The sequence below is a fragment of the Aphelocoma coerulescens genome, chromosome 7 (assembly GCF_041296385.1).
Source record: "Aphelocoma coerulescens isolate FSJ_1873_10779 chromosome 7, UR_Acoe_1.0, whole genome shotgun sequence".
NCBI lineage: Eukaryota > Metazoa > Chordata > Aves > Passeriformes > Corvidae > Aphelocoma > Aphelocoma coerulescens.
In genome coordinates, this window is record NC_091021.1 from 34,832,434 (window position 1) to 34,855,416 (window position 22,983).

The window sequence follows — 22,983 nt, forward strand, 5'->3', positions numbered from 1 at the left end:
TTGGTCTGTGCCAGTACCTGGACCAGATCAACAAATAACACATCTAATGGATGCAGGGAAGTCTAATAATGCTAATTCTAAAGAAATTTTTAATTATTAAGTTATGAGTAACAAAGCATGAGGTTAGATGTTAAATAAGCCACGGACTGAATTTTACCTTCCTTTGCTCTTCATATAGACTGGTAGGAAATCAGTGAGATAAAATTCCATGAAAAGTTTGCATGATGGTCAAACATCAGCAAAATACAATTTCAAATGGAGATGAGAAGGAAGAAAATGTTGACATAAGACAGACTCCTTTCTGTAAAGGAATTGTCTGGTTCAGATCCCGAGTCATTTTTCATATTTACCATTAAACTCATTAGAGAGCTATTCAGGAACTTCTGAGAACCCTCTTGTCTTTGTATCATCTCTAGATTTATTTTTTTTTCCAGAGACTTCTGCTTTCTGAGACAAATTGAACATAAATTGATCAGCCATTTAAAAAATGGAGAGAAAGTGAGGCTGGGGGATGTTATGCCTCTTCTTATTAGCATGAGGAGGAGGAAAAGTTGGGGTATCCACCAGTTTGGGGAAAGGCAGGAGCTACTGAAATGACTAGAAAATACTGCAGGAGGGGGCATTTACTGAAACAGTCGGCACACAGAGCTGCCAAGGGACAGTTGAGTTGTAAAACACTTTGGCTACCACAGGAGATGCATTACATTATTGTGGTATGTAGATAATTTGCTATCCAGCTCCTGGAAGTTGCTTTGTGGGGAAAAAAAAAAAAAAAAAAAAAATTGGGGGAATAAGCAAACTCATTCTCAATCGATGAATTAATATAAAACCAGCAAAAGGAGCAGAGCAGACTCCTACAATCCCTCAGCTATATTAGGCAATCAATTTTTTTTTTTTTCCCTTTCAGTATGTAGAATATTCCCTCGCGGCTCCCCGTGGATGCCATGCAGTGTGAACACAGCAATCAAAGTAATAGACGTTGGAATAATCAAAATAAGATGTGTCAGAAAGAGGCAAATGAGTACATACTCTCATTAAGTAAATCTCCTAAGAGCTTAATGTAAAAAACTCTTCCCAGAAAAGCTGTACAAACAATTGCATGCACTAACACATGGTTTTATTGCTGTTTCAAAGGCAGATAAAAATATTCTTCAGTCTAATCCATGTATTTTCAGATTTCACCATAAATAATCTCTTCCTGAGGCAAAACACGTAATGTAGCTGCCACAGTGACATTAATAAAGGTCATAACTGAAGGTAAAATATACTACTTTGAAGAAAAGTCCAAAATCATTAAACAAGCAACACGCTGCAAACCATGTTAAAGACAATATCCATTTCTGCAGTGGACTGGCAATGTCCAACACTAAACTTCCCTCTGTTAGGTGACAAGACACTTCATCCAGGAAGAAAGCAGCAAAAAAGTCAGTACAAATCTTCCAGGGAAGCAAATTTTTAGACAAAATCAGTAACCTCAAGGCAGCCAGGACTTTCCCAGGAAACAATTCAAAGAGGTGCAGTACAAACCCAATGAAAAATCAACAAAATGGTACTTCCACAATACTCCCAGCCTTTTGAGGCAGCAAGCCTATGGCACAAAAAAAAGGAGAGAAAATGTATTGGAAGGAAAGAGCCATTTCCAAAGCCAGAATTATCTTCTTAGGCTACAGAAGTGGTCTAGGAAGAGGTAGGAACAATTGGAAAAGAAATCCTATCTCTAATGAAGCTAATTCAGGGTTGACTTCTCCTTCCATTCTTCTACTATATTTGTATGATAAAGTACCTGTAGCATTCTGGGAGGTAAATGGATCATTTCTCATTGAAAGCAAAGGGAATTTGGGGGAATTTCAAGTACTGGCCACCTAAAACACGTTAAGCAGTCTAAAACCTACCAGAAATACTTTGTGTACAGAAATACCTTGAGTTTGTGTGTGGCCATTTGACTTCAGGGTTTACAGGGAAGATGGTGAGAGGCTGAGCATTTTTACTGCACCCCAATTTACTGTATTGGCTTTTGTGCCAGTTCTGAGCCGTGCCAGAGCTAATGGGGCTGCGCTGTGACTCCTGAGGCCTCGGTACAGATCTGAGCCTCACCAAAGGATTTTCCTCATGACCTTGAGCCACTTCACGTCCCCATCCCATCTGTAAGGCAGAGTGATGATGCTCCCTCTCTGCAGTGATCTGTCTTGTCAGTTTAGGAGCAAACACTGATTTGTCTCGACTCCTCGCGGTTCCTATCGATTGCCAGGGAAGTTGGATGTGCACAATACTTCTTCAGATTTGGCATTCAGAGACAAAATAACTTTGAGGAACTGGACCATTAAAGGAAACATTTTGGCTGTGAATGTCCTATACTGTTATGAGCAGTGTCTAATAAATTGATTCTCGATTTTAGCACAGTGCAGAGTAGTAAATAGCTGTTAAGGGGTTTAAACAGCTTACACGTTTGGCAGGTCAGTGGGAAACAGGCAAATCCTTGGGAGATGCAGCTGAAAGGCAGCCCTCTCACACCAAACATAGCTTTAAGCCTGTATAAGTTTGAAAACAATCAGTAACTTTCATCAGAAGATTAAAAGGTAAATATGTGAGCAAAAAATTATTTCCCTGAAAATTTCGAAGTCCTAAAATCCAATAGTGACATACCAGTACAGGTCAGGGGAGTCAAAAACCAAGGTGAAAGAGGTTCCCTCACCCCTGGACTGCAAGAGTGCCTGATTTTGCCTTCCTTATGAATGAACTTTCCCTGAAGTGGCACAGCCTTTGTCTTTCCAGTAAAAAGGAGTGGAACAAAAAAGTTATCAGCAAGCAGAAATCATTGCACAGAGCCTGCTTCCCTTTGACAGCACAAAATCAGATAAATTCAGATTTCAATCTTAGTTTTAAAAATACAAACTGGCTTAATTTGGGCCAGTGGTCTGGTCTGGTGGGTGGCATCCCTGCCCATAGCAGGGGAGGTGGAACTAGGAAATCTTTAAGGTCCCTTCCAACCCAAAGTCTTCTGTGATTCTGTGATAATTCCAGACAGTGAGGCTATAGGGGTACTTGATATTGACAAAATTTAATAAGAGGGAAATAAAATATTAGCCTGCAAATGACTTTTGATGATTAAAAATAATGCTGGGAGAGAAACACACTGTAAAGGTTGTTCCTCTCCCTTTAGGAGTTGTCACTGTTTCTTTGGCATGGCCAGGAGCCTTGGCTCTACTTCCATAGGAAAGTATTCAGTGGGTTATTGTTTGTTTGTAAATGCCTGTTGTGCTTTCCACAGAGCAAAGCCATGGAGCCAGATTAATCCCAGGGTTATTTCCAAAGGTATGGGAATGGTCTGACCAAACCCACTCATGGCCTGAGAGTTTGATCCCTGTAGGCTGTTTCCAGGCCTGGGATTCCACATCCTGGGGATTCCCTGGAGTGGTCACAGCCCTCTTTGCTCAGGGCTCTGAGGGTGGAAGAAGCCCTGGGGCTCCAGGGGTTGCTGGGGATCTGTGTGGAATGTTTGAGGTCTGACCAAGGGATGGGAGAGTTTGTCATCTGTGGCAGATACTTCAAGCAAATGGGAAAAGTCCTGAACAGTTTGAGTAGTTTCTTTTGAAATACTCATGGGGAAATGTTTTCTCAACTCCAGCAGATTTTTGCTTGCAGCATGGACAGTCCAGAGCACTTGGGTTTTACAGCAGAAGCTCACAGTGAGATCATGGGTTGCTTGTGGTTAGAACACAAAGCAAATTAGATACTCTGATTTTCATTTCATTCTTCTGTGGAAAGCAAGGCCAGGGCTCATATAATTGCAAGACATACTGAGTGATTTTTGCCATGCTAGATTATTTCCTCTTCTGAAATCAAATTAGACCACTTGGGTTGTTGGAAAACACACCATCTTTCCTCACTGGCTGTAGGCACCTCACCTTCCCCTAACACCATCCTCTCTCTTCTCTTTCCTCACCTCTGGATATGCTCAAATTTTTCCTTATGTGTTTCAGAGTTGAGGGAAACCCACAGGAGTGAATTTGCAAACAACTGTATCTGAGTTTACTACCTATGTAACACCTTGCAGTGAAACCCCAGTGGATTTCGTGAGCTTCAAGGGTGCCTTTGCAGCAAACTCATATCCAAATTAAAAACTTTCTCAGTTGTACATTATGAAAGATTCCAGAGGGGATGGGAAGAAATTCCATCTCACTGGTGATGTTATCTATTTAAAGGTAAATGTTTTTCTTTAAAATACCACTGTAAAAAATCTATTGTCTTTTTCCTTTTGATTGACTTATTTACAGAATTTCATCTGAGAAAAGTCTGACAGGCTCTGTGTTGTGTCAGCCCTCCCACATCCGTGATTCACTGAGTTGCTTTTGTCCCTGATGCTTCACTTAGTCTGGTACCAGAGAGAGGCTATGGGTGTTGTTGGTAATCCTTTTGTGTTTCTCAGTCACGGGACATGATGTAAAAACCCCAAATATTGAGAATTCCCTCAGTCACTGGGAGCTTCATTACCTAAAATAAGACTGCAGAAGATGATAAAGTTCTTCCTTGTTCTTTAAAGGGCTTTTTCATCTTCTCTCTTTTAACAAGGGATCTGCGAAGAGCTCTTTGGTCAGATCTTCCTTATTCACCATTAAATTCTTATGGGATTAGTAGGTTTGTTAGAGCACAAAAGTAAACAGCATATGGCTCTGTTAATATCCTTGTAATGTCACAACACAACCTGTCAGAATGTTAACTTTTTGAGCAGTTTCATTTACTTCAAGTTCACTCTATGAAAAAACCCCACAACAACCCTTATGAATCCTTCTGCATCACCTAAGAGACAGCACAATACTTAATTCTTGTTTTGTGTTCCCAGTTTAATAAGTATGTCTATACATATTACCTTCAGTAAGAAAAATACAGTGGCAGATACAGTTACTCAGTTACTAGGAGTTAAAAGGTCATTTCCCCCTGATGAAAAGCTTGCTCTATCAGATAAGTAGCTGCTATACTCCATAAAACTGGCAACCCTTCAAAAGGTTTCAGAAATTAAAGGCATTGTTTGAAGATAAAGGCGATAAGGTCATTTTCTTTGTGGTTAGTCCGGCAAAACTTTCTGGGTGACCCTTTGATATTCAAGTGAAGAGGGCTCTAAATTGTTTTATCTTCATAGAGCTAATGAGTGGTGGCTGACAGTCACTGTCAAGACCAGTTGGAACTCTACCAGGATTAAATTTTGTAAAATATTACAACACATTTCCTTTAAAGGGGAGTGACTCTGCAGAGTTTGCCGAAACTGAATCCATAATCACTCTCAGCACTACACTCTTGTCAGGCTGCTTTTCTTGGTTTCTTTTATTAACTCAGTTTTCACTAGTTGAATAATGTCTCACATGATCCTCAATGTATTCCTGTGTTCAATTAATAAAGCTGTATAAACAAGCCACATATGTAAAATCTATGCCCCCTTCGAACTCTCTGCTACAGTGAAACAAGACTTACATTTAATGTGTACAGTAGTGGAGAAATTACTCAAGAACTTTTTATTGCCAGAGGCTTTATAGCTGTGTATGATTATTATATGTGTAATTAACTAATCTACAATGTTTCTCTGATATATGGTGTGTATAATTCTTTCCTAGAGGAATAGAATGTTATTTTAAAGCCTTTTTTTCTTTTATGGTCCATTTCATACATTCCATTTATGGGAAAATGTTATGTATATTCTTTAAATCATTTGACTTTTTTTTTCTAGTAGGAAGTAAGAATTTTCACAGGTTTTTATTGAAAAAAAATAATAAAGGAGAGGGAATGTCCTGTAATGATCAATATACATCATGTGCTGTGTGCTTGGCTTTCACTGTGACCTTCTGCATTACTTTAGTTGTTTATTTTAACCTTACTTCCATCCTGCTTCGGAGACTCTCTAATAATAGCCCTCTGTCACTCTAACCCACATTCAAAAGTAAACGTAAACAAGATCATCTCAGTTTCAAATACACATGAACTCTATCCCCCAAACGACCATCAAGTAATTAAAAAGCACAAAATCCTTACCTAATGTCGCTGACTCAGTGCTAATGGCCAGCAAGGGAATCCAACAGAGGTAGGCAACAAGTTGGAGATGCTGGTGGAGAGGAAAGGGCTGCTGCATAGTGTCCAAGACAGCTTTTATCCATGCATCTGCAGTTGCTTACAAGTTAGCTTTTGAAGTCCTAAACTTTGCAGGAAAAGCCATCAGCCCGCCTGCCTGTTTCAATTATTTATTTATTTTTTTTTTTTTACCCTTCCTTTCGTTCTTTTCAATCCACTCTCTTGGAGAGGGCTTAATGTGTCATTAATCCCAGAATTTCCAGGAGGGAAGCCCTCCAGCCACACACAAACCCCACTCCCCCTCCCACACACACAGAGCACACGTGTCCCTGCAGCTGCTGCAGCCGCTGCTGTGGGATTTGCACGCCCGGTGCCACAGCCTGTGCCCCGCTGGTGGGAGGTGATCCCACAGGAATTAGGGGTGCAAACATGCCTGCTCCTCAGGGGTTTGAGGAAGGCAGCACTGGCTGCAGATCCTTGCTGCCGTAGGTGTTGTGCGTACGTGTGAGGGGCCTGAAAAAACGAGAGGCGCTTTTCAGAGTGTCATCTCACCAGCCAGAGTAACAGAACAGAGCACAGAGGCAGAGAATTCCATCACTCAGCTTGCACAGTCATATTTTTCTGGAGTTTGGGCTCTCAAGGTGCCCTGTTGCTGCCACATGGTTCCTACTTTCCCTCCGTGTGAACAGTTTATTGTATGACAATGCATGTCGCCACCTCAGTGCGAAACGAGAGGAATTTGCTACTGAGTCACATCTTATACTCTGATATTTACACTCACGGTGTTCTGTTTGGAAAATATTGCATCCCCACCCACTGTTCAGTGTTTTCCACACCTGCCAGAACGCCTTTTCTTTGACTTGTCAAGTTTGATTATCTTGTGTCTGCTTGTTTAAGTGAGGATATTGTGAATTGTCTGGTAAGAGAATATTATGCAAGACTGTAAACATTCCACACAAATCACTGTGAGGAGCATTTCATGGAAAAGCATACACCAAGCCATTAAAAGCATTTTGCAGTATACCCAGGGAGTATCAAAAGTTGTTCATTTGGCTTAACTACGTTGCTCAAGGAGTTTTACCACTGGATTCCTTGAGGAAAAAATAGGTTATTTAAGCAGAAACTTCTAAATCTTTGTTCTTAATTTTGAATTTGGATTTTGATGTTGCAGAATCTCTGCTTTTACTAGTCTCATTGGATTAGCCATCTCATAGGCCTGACTTGTAGCCCTTTGGGAGTCTTTGGAAGTCTTTCCATTCATTTCACTGATGTTTAGATTATATTCCTTCAAGATCATTAAGACTCCACGTCCAGTATTTCTGATATTTTTTTTATAAGAGATCTCTGTCCATTTCTTGAGTGCAAAGATATTAGAAATGAAAAAATTATTTTTTTTTTAACAGTACACAATTCTTACTTTTATATGGTTTTCTCAGCTAGTGTTTGAATTTATTTGTGGCAGTTTCTATGCACTGGTAGGGGTCCAGTTGGATTTTGACTTTAAGTTTTGGCCTAAAAGGCACAGCTCTGAAATCTGTTGAGGGGTGAGATTTATGCTTGCCAAAATATTGGTGATCAAACCAATTTTCAACAAAAAAAGAGAGTTTTCCAAAATCAATCCAGCCTTTTTTAGTCGTCTGTTTACAGAAAACAAAAGTAACCAGGCCAAAAAAAAAAAAAAAAAAAAAAAAAAAAAAAAAAAAAAAAAAAGTGGGAGGTATTCAGGGCAGCAGGCAAAAAGGGAAGGTTTTGGAGACTTACTTATCCTTTTATCTGTGTTCTCCCTTAACAGGTTTTAATCAAAGGGAGCTTTTGAGGGTGGCAAGGATGAAATTGAAGCTTTCCATTGTCTCAAGTGAGAAGTTTCCCTGGACTGAATATGGCTCCCTTCATTTTGGGAAGACAAACAATGCCAGCTCAGACAATGAGGTATATCCCATTCTCCCACCCCAACACAAGACCTTACAGACTTCAGAAGAAAAGAATGGCATTGCTTTCTCCCTTCCACCTAACATCATTCTAAAACATAATGTGAAACTAGAACTGTGGAGAACCTGCATAAAAATATCAGAAAATATTCTCAGAGTTTCCACAGTTATTAACCTGAATAAGAGGAGAACCTGAAACTCCACAGAAAGCTGGTGTAGTCAAGTGTGGGTAGTGAATGCTTGAAACAATTCTCTTCACTGTGAACAACACAATATTGAACCCCTGACACTAGACCTTCCAGTATTAAATTAATTTTCAATGGTCGGGATGGATACAGGGAGATAAAACAAGCCAAAAGTCACAGCTGGAAGCTGGCAGCAGCATTTCAGAGTTGGCCAAAAATTGCCTGATGGATACACATTTTGGGTATTCAGATGTCTTCACTTTATAAGAAAGAGACAGTGTTTGCCTGAACATCCCTCCTGGCATGTCAGAGCTGGGCTGGCTCTGCAGGGGAGGATGGAGCAGCCTGGCAGATTAGCAGGGGGAGGAGGAAGGCTGTAGGAAGAGTGTTAAGAACAACAATCTTTGCCTTTTTCTTCAGAGGCAGAAGTAAGTGTCAGGATGGAACTAAATGATAACACAATGATAAAAATGCAAATACGTAAAGGCCTCCAAAGGTGGGGCTTTCTGACCCTTTGCTCCAAGGATGAAATGCTCAGGCTCCAGAGTCAGTGCAGGAGGTTTGAGAGTCTCCTGCAGAAGACCTGGGTTACTGAGGAATTTTGAGTGATGAATCCCATCGCTCACATGTTTTCTGAAGGTCAGGTAGAAGTGTCCTTCTACTTGGGCAGCCCCAGGAAGGAAAGGAGAGGGGTGTTTCATGTTCTGCTTCTCAAAAACTGAGTGTGGCTTGCAGTTTCCTTTTGCACTCGAGCCAGCAGGGAGCTGTACAATCCTTTATTTCCTTTTGCTTCCTGTGACGAATACCCTTAGCATGAGGCTGTCCCCTGGCATGGCTTTCTAGGCAGAGAAGAGATTTGTTATTCACAGGTGACATAGAGAGCATGACCCTGCCTGTGCACACACTTTCCTGGTAGGACAGCATCCTTCAGAGGGAAAAGATGTCTTCACTATAAAGGGTTTTTTTGCAAGTCTGAATTTACACATTTCACATGATAAACCCCTCCTCTGTCCATTTTTGTTCGTTTTTTTTTCATCTGACTGAAAATGCCTGCCAAGTCCAGTGACAAGGAATAAACTCACTGTGCTCTCAGGGCAGTCCCCTCTCTGTTGGTAGGGGCTGGCTGTGTCCTCTGATTCTTCCAGTCCTTTCTGCAGCTTCTGAGAAGGAGGAAAGTTTGGTATAATGGATTTTAACTGAGTCCCAGCAGCCTCCAGGGAGGACCCTTCCCACCAAAGGATTTTCCTAACAGGGATGAGAAGAAGATCAATTCTGGGATTCTCTCTCTTTATTTCTTTCAGTCATATTTCTCTATATATTTTAGAGAGATGCCAAAAATCGTAGTATCACCAAAGTACAGTATTCACACACTTTGTTAGCCTGAACAACTGCTCCTTATCTCTTACCTCAGGACTGCACAGATGACATTGAATGGGAAGAACTTCATCTCAGTTTATGCCCACCTTGGGGAAATAAACAGTGGGCATACAGTGATTAGAGCTCATGTTTTCCTCTGTTTTGGGTCCTTGTGTACAGAACAGAGCATTGCTGGTTCTTTAGAAAATAATACAAGAAGTGCTACATGTAATTTACAGGACCAAGCTCATCTGTTAAGTGAGAACTAGTTGTGATTTTTAGGGTAATAATTCATTATATATAAGCATATCCCCCTTTTCAGAGCTCTGGGATTATAGAGAACGATTTCTACATTCGATCATTTGCTGTATTTATCTGTCAGCTCCCAATTCCCTTGTGAGAGAGAGAACTCTTTTAGAGAATCACTCCTCATTAGCCAGAGAACGAAAATATGGGACTTCAAACTCTAAAGCAGAGATAAAATGCAGGAACCTAAAGATTATATCCAGGTTTTTTCAGGGCAGCAAGAGCATGAGTGCCTGGGCTCTGAGACAGCATAAGTGCACCTATTAGAGGAAATAAATCAGTTCCTTGTAAGTGCAGTGCCCCTTTGCATGGACCGAGGTAGGATGTGATCCCTGACCCGACCTGGAGCACTCTCAACTCCGGCTGTGCAGGGGCAGGAGCCTCTGCTTCTCTCTCTTCACTGTTTTGCCACGTGTGTTGCACTGACCACCTGAACTTTAGCCAGGCACAGCATGCCCTTATTAAATTTGCAGAGTGCCCCCTCAGTGCCCTCCTTGGATGGCACCTCTGCCAGGTGCCAGGGCACAGTCATGGATGATGTGTGAATTATTCATACGAGCTCCTTATTTGACGGAAAACCCCAAATTGTTGCAGAGATGTCAAAATAAATCACATTGAGATTCGTCTCTGCTCCAGAGTGCCCCAAGACATGTCTGAGAATGGTTGTTGTTGCTCAGCAGCTCAAACCCAAAAATGATTACTCTATGTGAAGAGATTGGCAATTACCAAATATTCATAAAGAGGACACTCATGTATAAAATATGTATAGTGGAACTGGCTGGTGATTTCCCATCAGAATCCATTTTCAGAAAAGCATATGATTTCCACAAAATCAGTATGAAAGAGACACATTTTTTTCTTCTTCTTCCTAGATCAGCTCAGTATTTATTTCACTTTTGTGAGCTGCTCTGGCTGCCTGAATTCCTTCTACAAGGAATTGCTTCAGCCTCTGCAAACATCATTTATTGTGCAACTTAAGTGAAATGGATACATGATTAAAAAACCAAACAAACTGCATTTTGATAATTCTTCTGCAAAATTAATAAGTATGGAAGTTTGTTTTTTTTTTTTGCCTTTGCTCCCTTACCTTGGCTCAGTAATAAAAAGGAAGAGAAATGTTTACTGATAGCCTTCATGCACTCACTATTGCTCAGGAAATTTTCAGACTGAATTTTTCCATTGAGTGAACTTTCCATTTAGGAAAGAATTTCCTTTGAAAAGGCAGCAGAAAGACATTCCACAGGAGGTTTTCATCAGTATTAGCAGTGGGAAAGCATGAAGTGGAAAGGTGTTGCCCATCCCTTGAACCATTTCATTCAGCCTTTTCCTGGAACCTTTCTCTTTAGAAGAAATCAAAACTCTAAAGGGCAGCCAGCACAGTGCCAATCCCCTCCTGGGTGTTCCAGCCAGGGGCAATAGTGAGAGTCAGAGCAGAACCACCAGGTTTAGTTACAAAAGGTGGGAATTTGGCTTGGATTGAAAACAGAATACGACCAGCACTGGAACTGAGTATCCATATATCCGTCATCTCTTCTTTCACCCTCCTTTTCCATCCTGGCTGCTACAATTTGATCTTGTAAGAGAGGCTGTGTGAGCAGCTGTGTTCAAAGAGAGCTCGATTCCTGCTTGTGGCCTTGGCAGGGCTCCTCTCGGGCAGGCCTGGTGGTGGCTGCCACTTCTTCCACACAGATGTCACCTCTTCCAGGCTTTCAGAATGCCAGAACAGGCCAGGGATGCTAGGAGTAAATAAAAACCATCAGAGCTGTACTGAAAATATTATATAAATGGTATGAGATGTAAAATATGGCAAAGCTATTGGGTGAATGAGAACAAGTGGCAGAGAAATGTGAGTATTGCAGTGTAGATCACTCCCCTGATTTGATTCAATTGCCTTTCCACATTCATTCAAGACAGAAAAATACTGCAAATATAATTTGTTTTCAGAGATGAGGGTTAATACAAGTATTAATAGGAATATTCATCACTATCAGATTAACTCTAAAGCCTTAAGAGACAGGCATCCCAGCAGATTTAGGAGGACAGTTAGGTTCCTCCATAGGATGCTCACCATAATATATTGTTTCAGAATTGCTGAGAAATCCCCTGGAGAATCGTCACTGCACCACTGTAGAGGAAACCAAGGCACCAAAGTGTGTTTTTAAAACTTCCCCCCCTTCTTCCAGCCTGTGTCATACACAAATAGGAAATTAGGTTTAACAATTTTGTTAAAACATTTGCAATTACAAATAAGGATTTTATGACAGGCTCCCAGTGACATATGTTTCACTCTATAACCTTATCACAGAATAGATTGCTTTGGAAAAGACAGAGATTTATTCTGAAACATTTTTCTTTCATCTCTTTATAGTTCTTTTGATGATTTTAAATGTTTGTGCTATTGGTACTTACATACAGTAAATGATATATTATAACAACAACTCCATGAAGTAGAATTGCTTTTTTCACTGAATTTAGTGAATTTACTGCCTTGAAAGGTAACAGATTGATAGAACTAGTGAATTAAATCCTCTCTTTATCCCCAGAACAAGTATAATATGGGCACTGCAAACAGTTTCCAGGCCTATAAATCAGCCACAGCACCTCAGCTATCATCCACAGGGACCTGCTGCTCCCTGCTTTTCTCTCACTTTTTTTCTAAAGCTTCTTTAGGGATTTTACAGAATACATCAATTTTAAGATGAAAAGGGTGGTGGAATACCTCATAAGCCTCTGTTTTATGTATTAAAAATTATTAACTTATAAATTATTAGAAAAGGTATGTAGGGAATATATGATTTGGTGGTTAGGGTTGTCTTGGAAGGTGGAACAGGAGCTGCTGAAATAAACACCTAATCCAGCTGTGGATGGGAGACTCTCCTCCACCTCTCACAGACACTGTTTTCAAAATCTCTGCTTTTTTACTGCTAATACAGTCATAAACATCTAAGTGGCCACCTTGAAAACACCAGAAACCAGAGAAATGTTGGAAATACAGTGCTGTATTCTCTCAGATATATTTACTTCATTTCTCTCAGTGAACTCAATCTGATTTATACACATCACCCCACAGGAAAAGCAAGTTTCCAACAGAGCTCAGAAAGACTTCATGGGAGCTAAGGGTCAATTTCTATCCAGCCCAATAATTTATTTTCCACAAAGCTTCCTCCATTCAGTATTCTCCACCACACATTTTGCAAAATCCAGATTTTCATCTTTTGAGATGGGTAAAAATTAATTCATTACTGAATTTTTCTGAAGAAAATTGTGTGCGGGGGAAAAAAGCAAGTGTTAAATAAAAACAGAGGCACTCCAAACACATTATATCAGCTCTTATAAATAACAGTTGTCTCTTAAATTCATCTCTTGTAAAGAGATCTCATCTAACTCCCCTGCCTTTGAAAACCCAGTAATATAAAACTAATGGAATAATATTTATTGTTATGGACCAGTAGCATTTTAGAGGGAATGAAGGGTCTAGAATAGGTTTTATTTCATGTGGGTTTTTTTCACCAAGGTGAGTATTCATTCTGAATATCACATAAATTGGAATCATAACTCTGTGTTACAAACCTGGGTGGCTTTTTGGGCAGTAGATAATGGGCTGCTCTTAAATAATTGCCTTGCTGTCTCACACTGCACACAGACCTCCCTCAGGCTAGTTTTTGAATGATTCCTTTCTTTCTGCCCTAACTTTTTGTTGTTGTCCATTTTGACATTTTTATGACCTCATTTTGGATTAGCTGCTTTAGCCACCTTTTTAAGGGACATTTCACCCTCAATGCAATGGCCCTCAGCTTCTAATATTCATAAAATTCAAATCTTGCCTGCAGCCATTTATTCCTGTTGTTTCCTTCTCCAGTTGCTTTTCTACCCTTTCAGTTTGACTGGCAACATGAGATTTGCTGTGAACCACCCAAAAATTCTGCAGTTTCTTCTTCTGGAGGTTCATGAAAACAATACAAATTCAGCAGAGCTAATTTTTCTGTTTTCAGTTTTATTTTTTATTATGGCTCAAACCATTGCAATGCAGGTACATGAAATTAGTGGTGTATCACAGCCAATCTTATAAAAGCATTCTGGTATTTATTTATGTAAACCCAAGGAAAAACATTTTTACTTTATTAGGGACTTTAATAACATTTACCTGTTTGGATTTTACAGCCTCAGTGTCACCTGATGGGTTTTACACAGCTGACTGCTTGTTAATTGAATACGCTAATTCAGCCTCTAATTCTGCCTTTTAATGGTTGAAAAGCCATTAAAGCAGCTATTTCTCTAATAGCTGTGTAGAAAAAGTGATTTTTGTTGTTTCATCCCACCCAACTCTCCCCTCACCTTTGGCTGAAAGGTCTGATGGGGCTCACCAGAGCCTTTTGATTCAAGTTTGGTGCCAGAGCAGCTCAAAGCACATTTTCAGAATTATCTCACCATGCAAATAAGACAGACCTGCTCTGTGTGTGTTACCCCCAATAAAACACTCAGATCAGTGTTTTCTTTTAGCACATATTAATATTATTTATTAGCCTAAAATAATGGTCGGCAGAAATCCTTTCAAAAATTCCACCAAACCCAGCTAGAAAACCTGAATGAAGCTAAATAAGTCCTCAGAAAATTGCACAGGAGGAAGGAAAGCTTGTTTTTCTTCCCCAGCATTCCCAGAGCTTTATAAAATTCTGGTCCAAGCAGAAGCACACTGGGCTACAGGACACTTCTCTGCAGCTATAAAAAAAGAAGCAGATGTTTGCACCTGCCAGATTTGCTTCTGACTCCCATGCTGTGAACGTGTAATCACTGCAGGTAATGGCATCTTGCTGAAGAGTTAACTCAGTAAGCTGCATTGAGGGACATGGAGCTTATGATTCATTTTGTTACAGCATTTTGCTACACACTCAGTAGAACTGACTCAATATCAATGGCTAAATTATGACTAAACACCATTGGCTAAGTTAGCAAGGTATCTGATTTTATAACTCCATCTAAATGTGCTTTGCTCCTTTTTGGCCTTGCTAATGCATTGCAAATTGTCAGTTCTTTTAAATATTCTAGAAAATGTCAACTCACGTCGTTGCTTGGCCTAAAGTCAAATGTAACAAATGCTTTGTTAAATAATTGGTGTAAGACTAGAGAACAAAGTCATCCATCACCAAGTCACAGGTTTTGTTTTGTTTCCAGTAAGTTCTTTCAGTGCAATTTCCTTTGGTAATAAATCTTAAATCTGTGATATTCAATAGCCTTACACAACACTGAATTTTCTGTGAGTGTTTAATGTAGGCTAAACACCAATATGAAAACCAAGAGCTTACACAGACCTTTCACAGCATTTTTGAGTATACAATTGACATAAAATATTTAAGATATGAACAAACTACTGTTCAGCTGAAGAGGAAACTTCTGTTATTCCCCCAGTGCTCCTTACCAAGTTTGCTGAACTTTCCTCAGGAGCAGCTGGTGCTGGGCAATGCCTGCAAAATGAACAGTCTGGCTTGTCACATCACAAATGCTTCCTTGAGTTTGGAGTGGGTCACAGAGAAGGAATTGGCTGTTTCATGGAGCAGGAACTGTTGCAGCCACATTTTCAGCCTTTGGATAAACCCCACCTCAGTGCCCCTGAGTAAGGATTCTCCTGGCCCTGGAGAGCCAGGCACTGGGGATGAGCATTTGGGGGAAAAGGGACATCAATGATGCAAAGGAATCTCAACAGCCAGTTTGGGAAGGCATGGTTCCTTCTGTAGTGTGAATCAGTAAATCTGAGAATATAATTCCCATTATATTAACCTCCTCTACTGTTGTGGTTTGTATTTTTTTTTTTAATTTATTTAAATTGTTTGGAAGGCAAATCAATTAGTAAAAGACTCAGTTGCACAAGCTCACAGAGACATGAAGGTCTCAGTGGTTAAATCAAAGAATAAATAGAAATATATTTGGGTAAGTTCTGTCTTTCTCTGTTTTAGGATGAATTAAAACGGTACCAAAAGCCAATATCATTTGGTCCATTTCTTTGGCTGAAATTACTGAGAATTTTAATGATTCTGTAAGATTTTCAGGTGAATTATGAAGACCTTTTTATCACAATTTTCTCTGAGACTGTCTTACCAAAACTGACCCCAGGTTTAGCTGCAAAAACTTGCAATTTTTCCCTTAAAATAGCAGTATGAACCATTTTCTGTTGGCCTCGATTCCACTACCTGTTCTACCAGGAGGTGCTAAAGCAGAGATTAAACTCCAGAGAAATCCATGACCACCAGATCCATGCAGGAGTCTACAGACAGCTTCAAGTCCCTCATGATGTTTGCTATTATTTTTTAAGGTGAAGACAAGATATAGGTGGTATTTTAACATTCACACAATATCCAACAGCACATCAAGGGCAGTGGGTGAAAGCATTGGCCTCTCAAAAAGACTCGTGAGGAATTTCTGGAATACCTGCAGCATTTCAGCAGTGCCTACAAATTGCTAATGTCATTTTGTGACAGACTGCAAGTAATTAAAAATGGCTAAATATGCTGCTTGTAGATGGGCTTGTTGAAAACTTTGATCACAGACAGAAAGGGATTCTTTTAAAAACCTACTGTTAACAGTAGGTAAAAAGTTAATGAGAAACATGTAAATAATTAATTCTCCCTCTAGAGCCAGAAAAGATTTGTTGTTGCTGTTAATGGACTCACAATATGTGCTGTATTGTCTTTTCTGAAGTAAGCACTGAATTACTTGATCTCCATACAAAAGAAAATAATTTATTGCACCAATAGCTTTATTAGTGTTTGCATTCCCAGAAAACATTGTTTTCCTGGGTTAACTAAAGCAGCCTGCCTTGATGATAATACAAAGCATGGCACAGCTAAATTGGCACTTCAGAAATAAACTGGATACTTTAAAACAAAAAACTGGGAAAAGAATTCTGGAAGCTGGTATTTGCAAGAAAGCTATCACAAAGCACACAGAACTGTTTCAGATTACCCAGTTGTAACACTGCATTTAAATAGATTTCCTTCCTCCACATGATGTTCTCTGAAGCAGTTGCACCACGAGAAGCAGCACCCTGACTTTATTTACAGATATCATAAGCAGAGTCTGGAGGTCACAGCCTGAAGGTCACTCAGGTCAAAAATACTCACAGGATTGTTCAGATGTGATCATTCCACAGCTGAACTGAAAATATCCTCTCCCTACTTTATTTGGCAGATATTTTGGCAATGTTACAATAATCTCTCTCTTAATTTGACATTATGATACTAAGCAATGTGATTCCTCTCCATTGTCTCAAGGTAAATAATTCCTTGATAGTTGTGATGAGCTCTTAAGTTTCATTCAACCTTTCTGACCACATTTCTCTGCACTGTAGTAGAAACGGTGCTGAAGCAGGTCCATCTCATGTAGTGATGTCTTGGCATCAAACAGAGGATAGCTGGGAGATATGTACCAGGTTTAAAAAAAAACACATAAAAAATTGTCAGCCAGCTCCTTTCTGGATAAGACAACTCCTGGTACACCAATGGTATTTAATCATTATAAATGCACAAGACCTACTGATGTTCCTGCTGCTGATGGAAAAGTTGCACCTTGGCTATCTGATGCTATTAATTTTCATTTATAAGTAAATATAAGTGAATAAATATATTGGAAAGATTTTTATTTTTGTTTTTAATGAGAGGCAAAATAAGTTCCGGAGGCTAGGGATTTATCAACAGCCGCAAAGATATACATTAACACTAAACAGAATCTAATCTAAAAGCCACACAGAAACAACAAAAAAAGCAACTTGAATATCCCCAGGGAGACTTTTTTCTACTGATATCCCCGGAGGAAGCCCTGGCAAGGCCCCCAGCAGGGCTGCTGCAGCCACACCTGTGCCCACAACACTGCAGGACCTGGCCTAAGCTTGTGCATTTCCTCAGCCTTTGCATCATCACATATTCCCCCAATCTCCACATATTCCATTAAAAAATGGCCAAGTCCTTCATCCAGCCTCACCTTCCTCACCCAGCAGTGTTTCACTGCATGTGGCACTGTCCCACCTCCAGGCAAACCTTTGCAGCTCAGGTAGCAGATTGCGTCTCCTCCTGGCATCTCTTTCCGAAAAGGGAAGCATTTTAAATTTCAGTAGCACCCTGCAGGAGTTTCAGGAGGTTGAATTACTTCATCCTATTTTTCCTTTTCCCCATGGGGATCTGAAATAGCTGGAGGTGTCACAGCTTTTATACCTTTGTAAAAAATCAATGGGCTGATGGGGTGGGGGCAGGTCTTGCGTAACTCCAGCAATTCTTCCTCTGCATAAGGAGGAAATCTCACTGACTTTCCACACGAGGGCTGTCACTCATCTTCCTTCGAGGGACCCCAGTGGATTGTCTCCCCACATTAATAGGCACATGCTTTAGCCTTTTTTCTGCTTCCTGTGAAAGCTTTTCTCTACTGATCCGACTGTCAGCAAGTCTTTGGTCATTTGGTGGGGCGGCAGAAAAGCTTCATGCAATCCCAGCCACCCCATCCCTGTTTGCACCTTAGAGAAGATGATGAGCCTTTCCCACGTTATCTGAGCTGTCAGGCTCGTGGCTTTCCAGCTCATTTCTGCAGAATGCCGCCTCTGTGTCACAGACACCTCATGTCCTCCCTGGAAAATACCTGTGTCAGAAATAAGCCTGGGTGGAGGCTACAGTAAGTCTGATACATCCAACAGCAAGTGGTCCTGCTGCATTTATAATTCCTGCAAGAATAATTCCTGGGTCTTTGTGACATGCTGTTCCCCACATCTGGCCATGGCAAGCATCTCAACTTGTCAGTGGACGTTGCTATTTTTGGGTTTCTGCTTCCCAGGCTTGATGGGAGCAGCTGCATGTGACCTAGCAACAGATCTGGGAGAGCAAATGATATCAGTCCTGATAGGAATTAAATTCATATATCTTTTACAGGGCACAGCTGCTGTAGGGGTGCTGCTCCCCACACAGAACTACTGTGAAAAATATTCCCCAATTCCCTCCTTATGCATGCAAGGCAGACATGTTTTATTATGTATCTATTTAGCTGTGTCTTACACAGAAAGCAGCCTGGAAAAGTATCAGTCATCATTAATAATAGAAATAATTAAGAATTACGTGATGAGGGCTTACCAGGCATGTTCTAATGTGTACCAGAGAAGCAGTGGCTGGGAGTCACACACACTTTCGTCTCCAAAGGAGCTCTCCACTCCCTGAATTATCCAGCTGCCCAGCAGATGGTGGTATTATTTCAACTACTTTGCTCTGAGCTCCCTGGGAAGCAGCCAGGCTGCACGGAACAACTATGGGAAAAGTTGCTTCAGGATTTCACAGCTCGCAGTATTGCATTTACAGGTTATTTCCTGCAGCGTCCTGATATTCCTTCTTGTAGAAATAAATGATACTGATACATATCAGCCTCCTGGTACCCAAAGGGGACTTACAAGAAGGTTGGAGAGGGACTTTTTTCATGGGCAGGGAGTGAAAGGACAAGAGGGAATGGCTTCAGACTGACAAGAGGGCAGGGTTAGATGGGATATTGGGAAGAAATTCTTCCTTTTGAGGGTGGGGAGGCCCCAGCACAGGTTACCCAGAGAAGCTGTGGATGCGCCATCCCTGGGAGTGTTCAAGGCCAGTCTGGATGAGGTTTTAAGCAACCTGATCTAGTGGAAGGTGTCCCTGCCCATGGCAGAGGGATTAGAACAAGATTCTATGATATATTAAATTAGGCATTCTTGCAATAGTCTTGTGTAAAATGCTGGCTACAGGAGGAAGATCCCCTTCCCACAATCAGGAAGAAAAAATTCTTTGAAAGATCTCTTTTCCAGAAATTTCAATCAGCTAGAGACAGGATCTGAGCCACGGTCTCGTGGTGTCAGTACCCCCTGGGATTTCCAGCCTTCCCCACAGTTTATGTGGGATAACCTGATTACTCATCCTCTTTACCAGCAATAAGCTGTTTCCTTCTTTTTCAGTTCTTGTAACATTTTATTCTGCTCTGGTTGTGCCCCTCCTGAGCAGATTATTCATTAGATTTGCTGACTCTCTTCCATCTCTTTTTTTGCAGTCTGTACTGTGTCCTTTTCCCTCTTAAGCTGCTGGCACATCTACAAACATCAGCTCATCTCCTGGCTGCTTGTCTGCCATGGAGCGGGATCCCCTGAGGGAGCAGTAAACCCCATCACAGATTTGATGGTGTTTGTGCCTTTGGATGGGAGCTAGAGAGGAGAAATAGCATTTTTAGGTTGGAGCCTTTCTCTAGAAGCACCAGATCAAGTTGTACTTAATCTTTTGCTTATTTTAAAAACTATTATAAGCCAGTGAAGCATGACGTGGTCAGTCACCAGCTGGGAATGATCATCCAAAGGCAGTTGGAAAAATTTGTTTGCTGAATTGATAGTATGCAATCAGTTGTGGCCTGACACAATATCTGGAGGCTTTCCAGATATGTGAGGAATGACATGTTTCAGTGCAGACTATGTGAGCTGCTGCACGTACTTAGTGAGCTGGGGTGTATCTTCATGAATGCTTTGTGTGAACCCAAAGTCTGAAACATGATGCAGGCAATTTTTCTGATGCCAGCAGGAGCAGAAATTTGTCACACCTGTTTAGGTCTCAGTGATTCCATATTAGAGTGCTAAGAAAGCAATAAGTGATTATGAATATTGAACATTATGTAAAAAAAATGTTTAGGACCAAACCTTTTTTTTTTTAATATTGCTCTCTGTCAGAGATATTGCTCACCTGCAGCTTTCCCTGAGCTCCATCACTTAACCTGCAGCCAGGTTGCACAGAGCTGACAGAACATTGCAGCCTTTGGCATTCTGGCCCCAGTGGGAATGCTCAGAAATATCAGAATTTTGAGGCACCTACAGTGCAGATACAGATGAAATTTGAGATTGGGACACAATTCTGTTTCGAGTGTGTTTCCTCAGACAGCAGAGGCCATGCCCGAGCAAGGTTGGTAGTGCAGAGCTGTAGCCTGGGTTGCAGTTATCCCACTCAGCCATGCAGAGTAAGGTATCAAAATGTGAGAGACATGACAATGAGACTGCTCGAGAGCTACAGAGTATCATTTTTGTAATATAAGGCAATTTAAATGTAAAATATCTGCAATCAAAGAAAAAAAGAGCCTTAAATACAATATTCAAAATTCAGCAATAAAAATCCTGTATCTGACAATGATAAATCAGCACATTAAAAACATGTCACTCAGAAAGAAGGTGTTCTTTGTGGGGGAAACAAGGTTTGTAATGTGGAGTTAAAATAGTGGTGACGTGAGCAGGATCAGTCATGCACAGCTGGTCCCTGTCCCCAGCAGTGCCAGGATGGGAGCTGAGGAGGTGCAGAAGTACTTCACACTTCAGAATGTTGCTGTGGGCACCAGGACTCTTCACTGGGGCTGCCAGGACTATGGGTTTGTAGGGTTGGACCCTACAGTAATAGGAACTAGTTTCTGGTCAAGTGGTAAATTGTTCTAAATTGGCTCAAATAGGAATAGTCCAGCAATTTCTTTGTTCTATGTGTTCCAGGACCCAAACCACTTCATTTTCAAACAGTTAAAAATAATTCATAAACTAATCAAATCTTGCCTAAACATTCTGTTATACACCAGTATGAAAATTACTTTTGAATCTTACATGTCCCTGGTCTTTTGGTGACCTTTCACTGCACTTTGCCTCTACAGAGATGATCAGAAGCAGCTTTCCTTGTAACCCGATGACAGATAAACTAAGGAGATCTCTCAAAGTAGAAAATATAAGCAGTTCCCTTAGTTACAGAAAAAGCATCCCAAAAAATTCACCAAAGAGAGTGGAATAATGCATACCCTACATCCCTGCAATGAACTTTAGACAGCTGCAGAGGAACTGGGACATTTCAGTTGTACAGTACCAAGAATGGGGTCACAAGCTTTCATGGGAATTAGACCTTTATATATCTTGTCTGTCCTTGATGAGAGCAGTGGGATGAAGTGCAAGAGATTTTCTAGTATTTTCTCCTCTGTCTCTCACTGTTTTTCCCCCAGTTAAATCTGTTCCCAAAGCACTGAGATGGAGGTTTAGATGCTGGAAACCAACGATGCCATCAAGCAGTCTCAGTCACAGAAGACATAAACATGTACTACAGTGTGCAATTTAACAGGATTATCAGAAAGTAATACTCAAGGTTTTGTTCTACTAAATGTTCACCCATCCTCTGTCAAGTATTTCTAATTACCAGGATTTTAATGGTAATGTTTAACAGCCCCAGAACTCCAAGGTCTTTTAATACCTGCCACAACTGAATTTTCAATTATCATAATTCTGTCCTTAGTTTCCATCATCATAATTATCCTTCATTCCAGCAACATTCTTAAATCTGACTCATCAAAGCAAAATTTTTCCTTGTTTAACTTGACTTGCAACTCAGACTGGGATTTAAACTCTCAAACTGTCATTTCCCTCTATAGTTTCAATCAATGGAAAAAAACCCAACTCACTTTTCTGGTTTGCCACGTGCACCTGTTGTGTCAGTGTAGGGGACACCAGGCTTTTTGTCAAAACTAAGAGTCAAGGGTTGAGTATTTATACAATTCTTATAATAATGACAGGAACACTGCGAGATAGAACTCTGTGATATTTGCAACAGTCACTCACATCCCAGCATGGCTGACCTTCAGAAAGCCCAGCATGTAAAAAAAGAGTATTTGCAATAGATAAGAGCCATCTCTCTGATAATTCACCTATCTCAGAAGAGCAATCCATTTGATATGCTATTAATTACATTAAAAAATGCTGGGGTACCAGTAAGCTACAGCTCTTAATTTATTTAAATTTCTCATATGCAATTCATTTCCAAAGTGCCTCAATGTTTGCATTTGAAAAATGTGATCAGCCTACAAAGGAATTTAGATGTTCTCAGTGTCAGATCTTCCAGCCTCCACTGGCTCTGTCTGACCTCAGTTTGATGGCAAAGCAGCCTGGAGTCTGACTGCCTGGAAAAGTGGCTTTCAAGCCCACTGAAACAGGTCACTGGAACCAGTGGTGCACTGCTGCATCGAGTCATTCCCGACCTCACCCCGAGCTTATTGAAGCCAATTTTATTGCTGATTTTGTGGGAACAGACCCCAGCTCTCTATCTCTTTGTCATGGTGCTTTCAAAATCCCTTCTGCAGTGCTTCATCCAAGAACTCAATTTCAC

The 22,983-nt window shown here is 40.6% G+C and overlaps 1 protein-coding gene across 1 annotated transcript in view; it reads right to left on the reverse strand.

The window, feature by feature from the left end:
* Positions 1 to 6,118, reverse strand: part of LOC138113214 (von Willebrand factor D and EGF domain-containing protein-like) — a 171,308-nt gene extending 165,190 nt beyond the window's left edge. The window contains exon 1 of the mRNA XM_069021266.1: positions 6,022 to 6,118. Within this exon, the coding sequence (XP_068877367.1) occupies positions 6,022 to 6,118 (97 nt within the window). The remainder of the gene's footprint in view (positions 1 to 6,021) is intronic.
* Between the last annotated feature and the right edge of the window lie 16,865 nt (positions 6,119 to 22,983).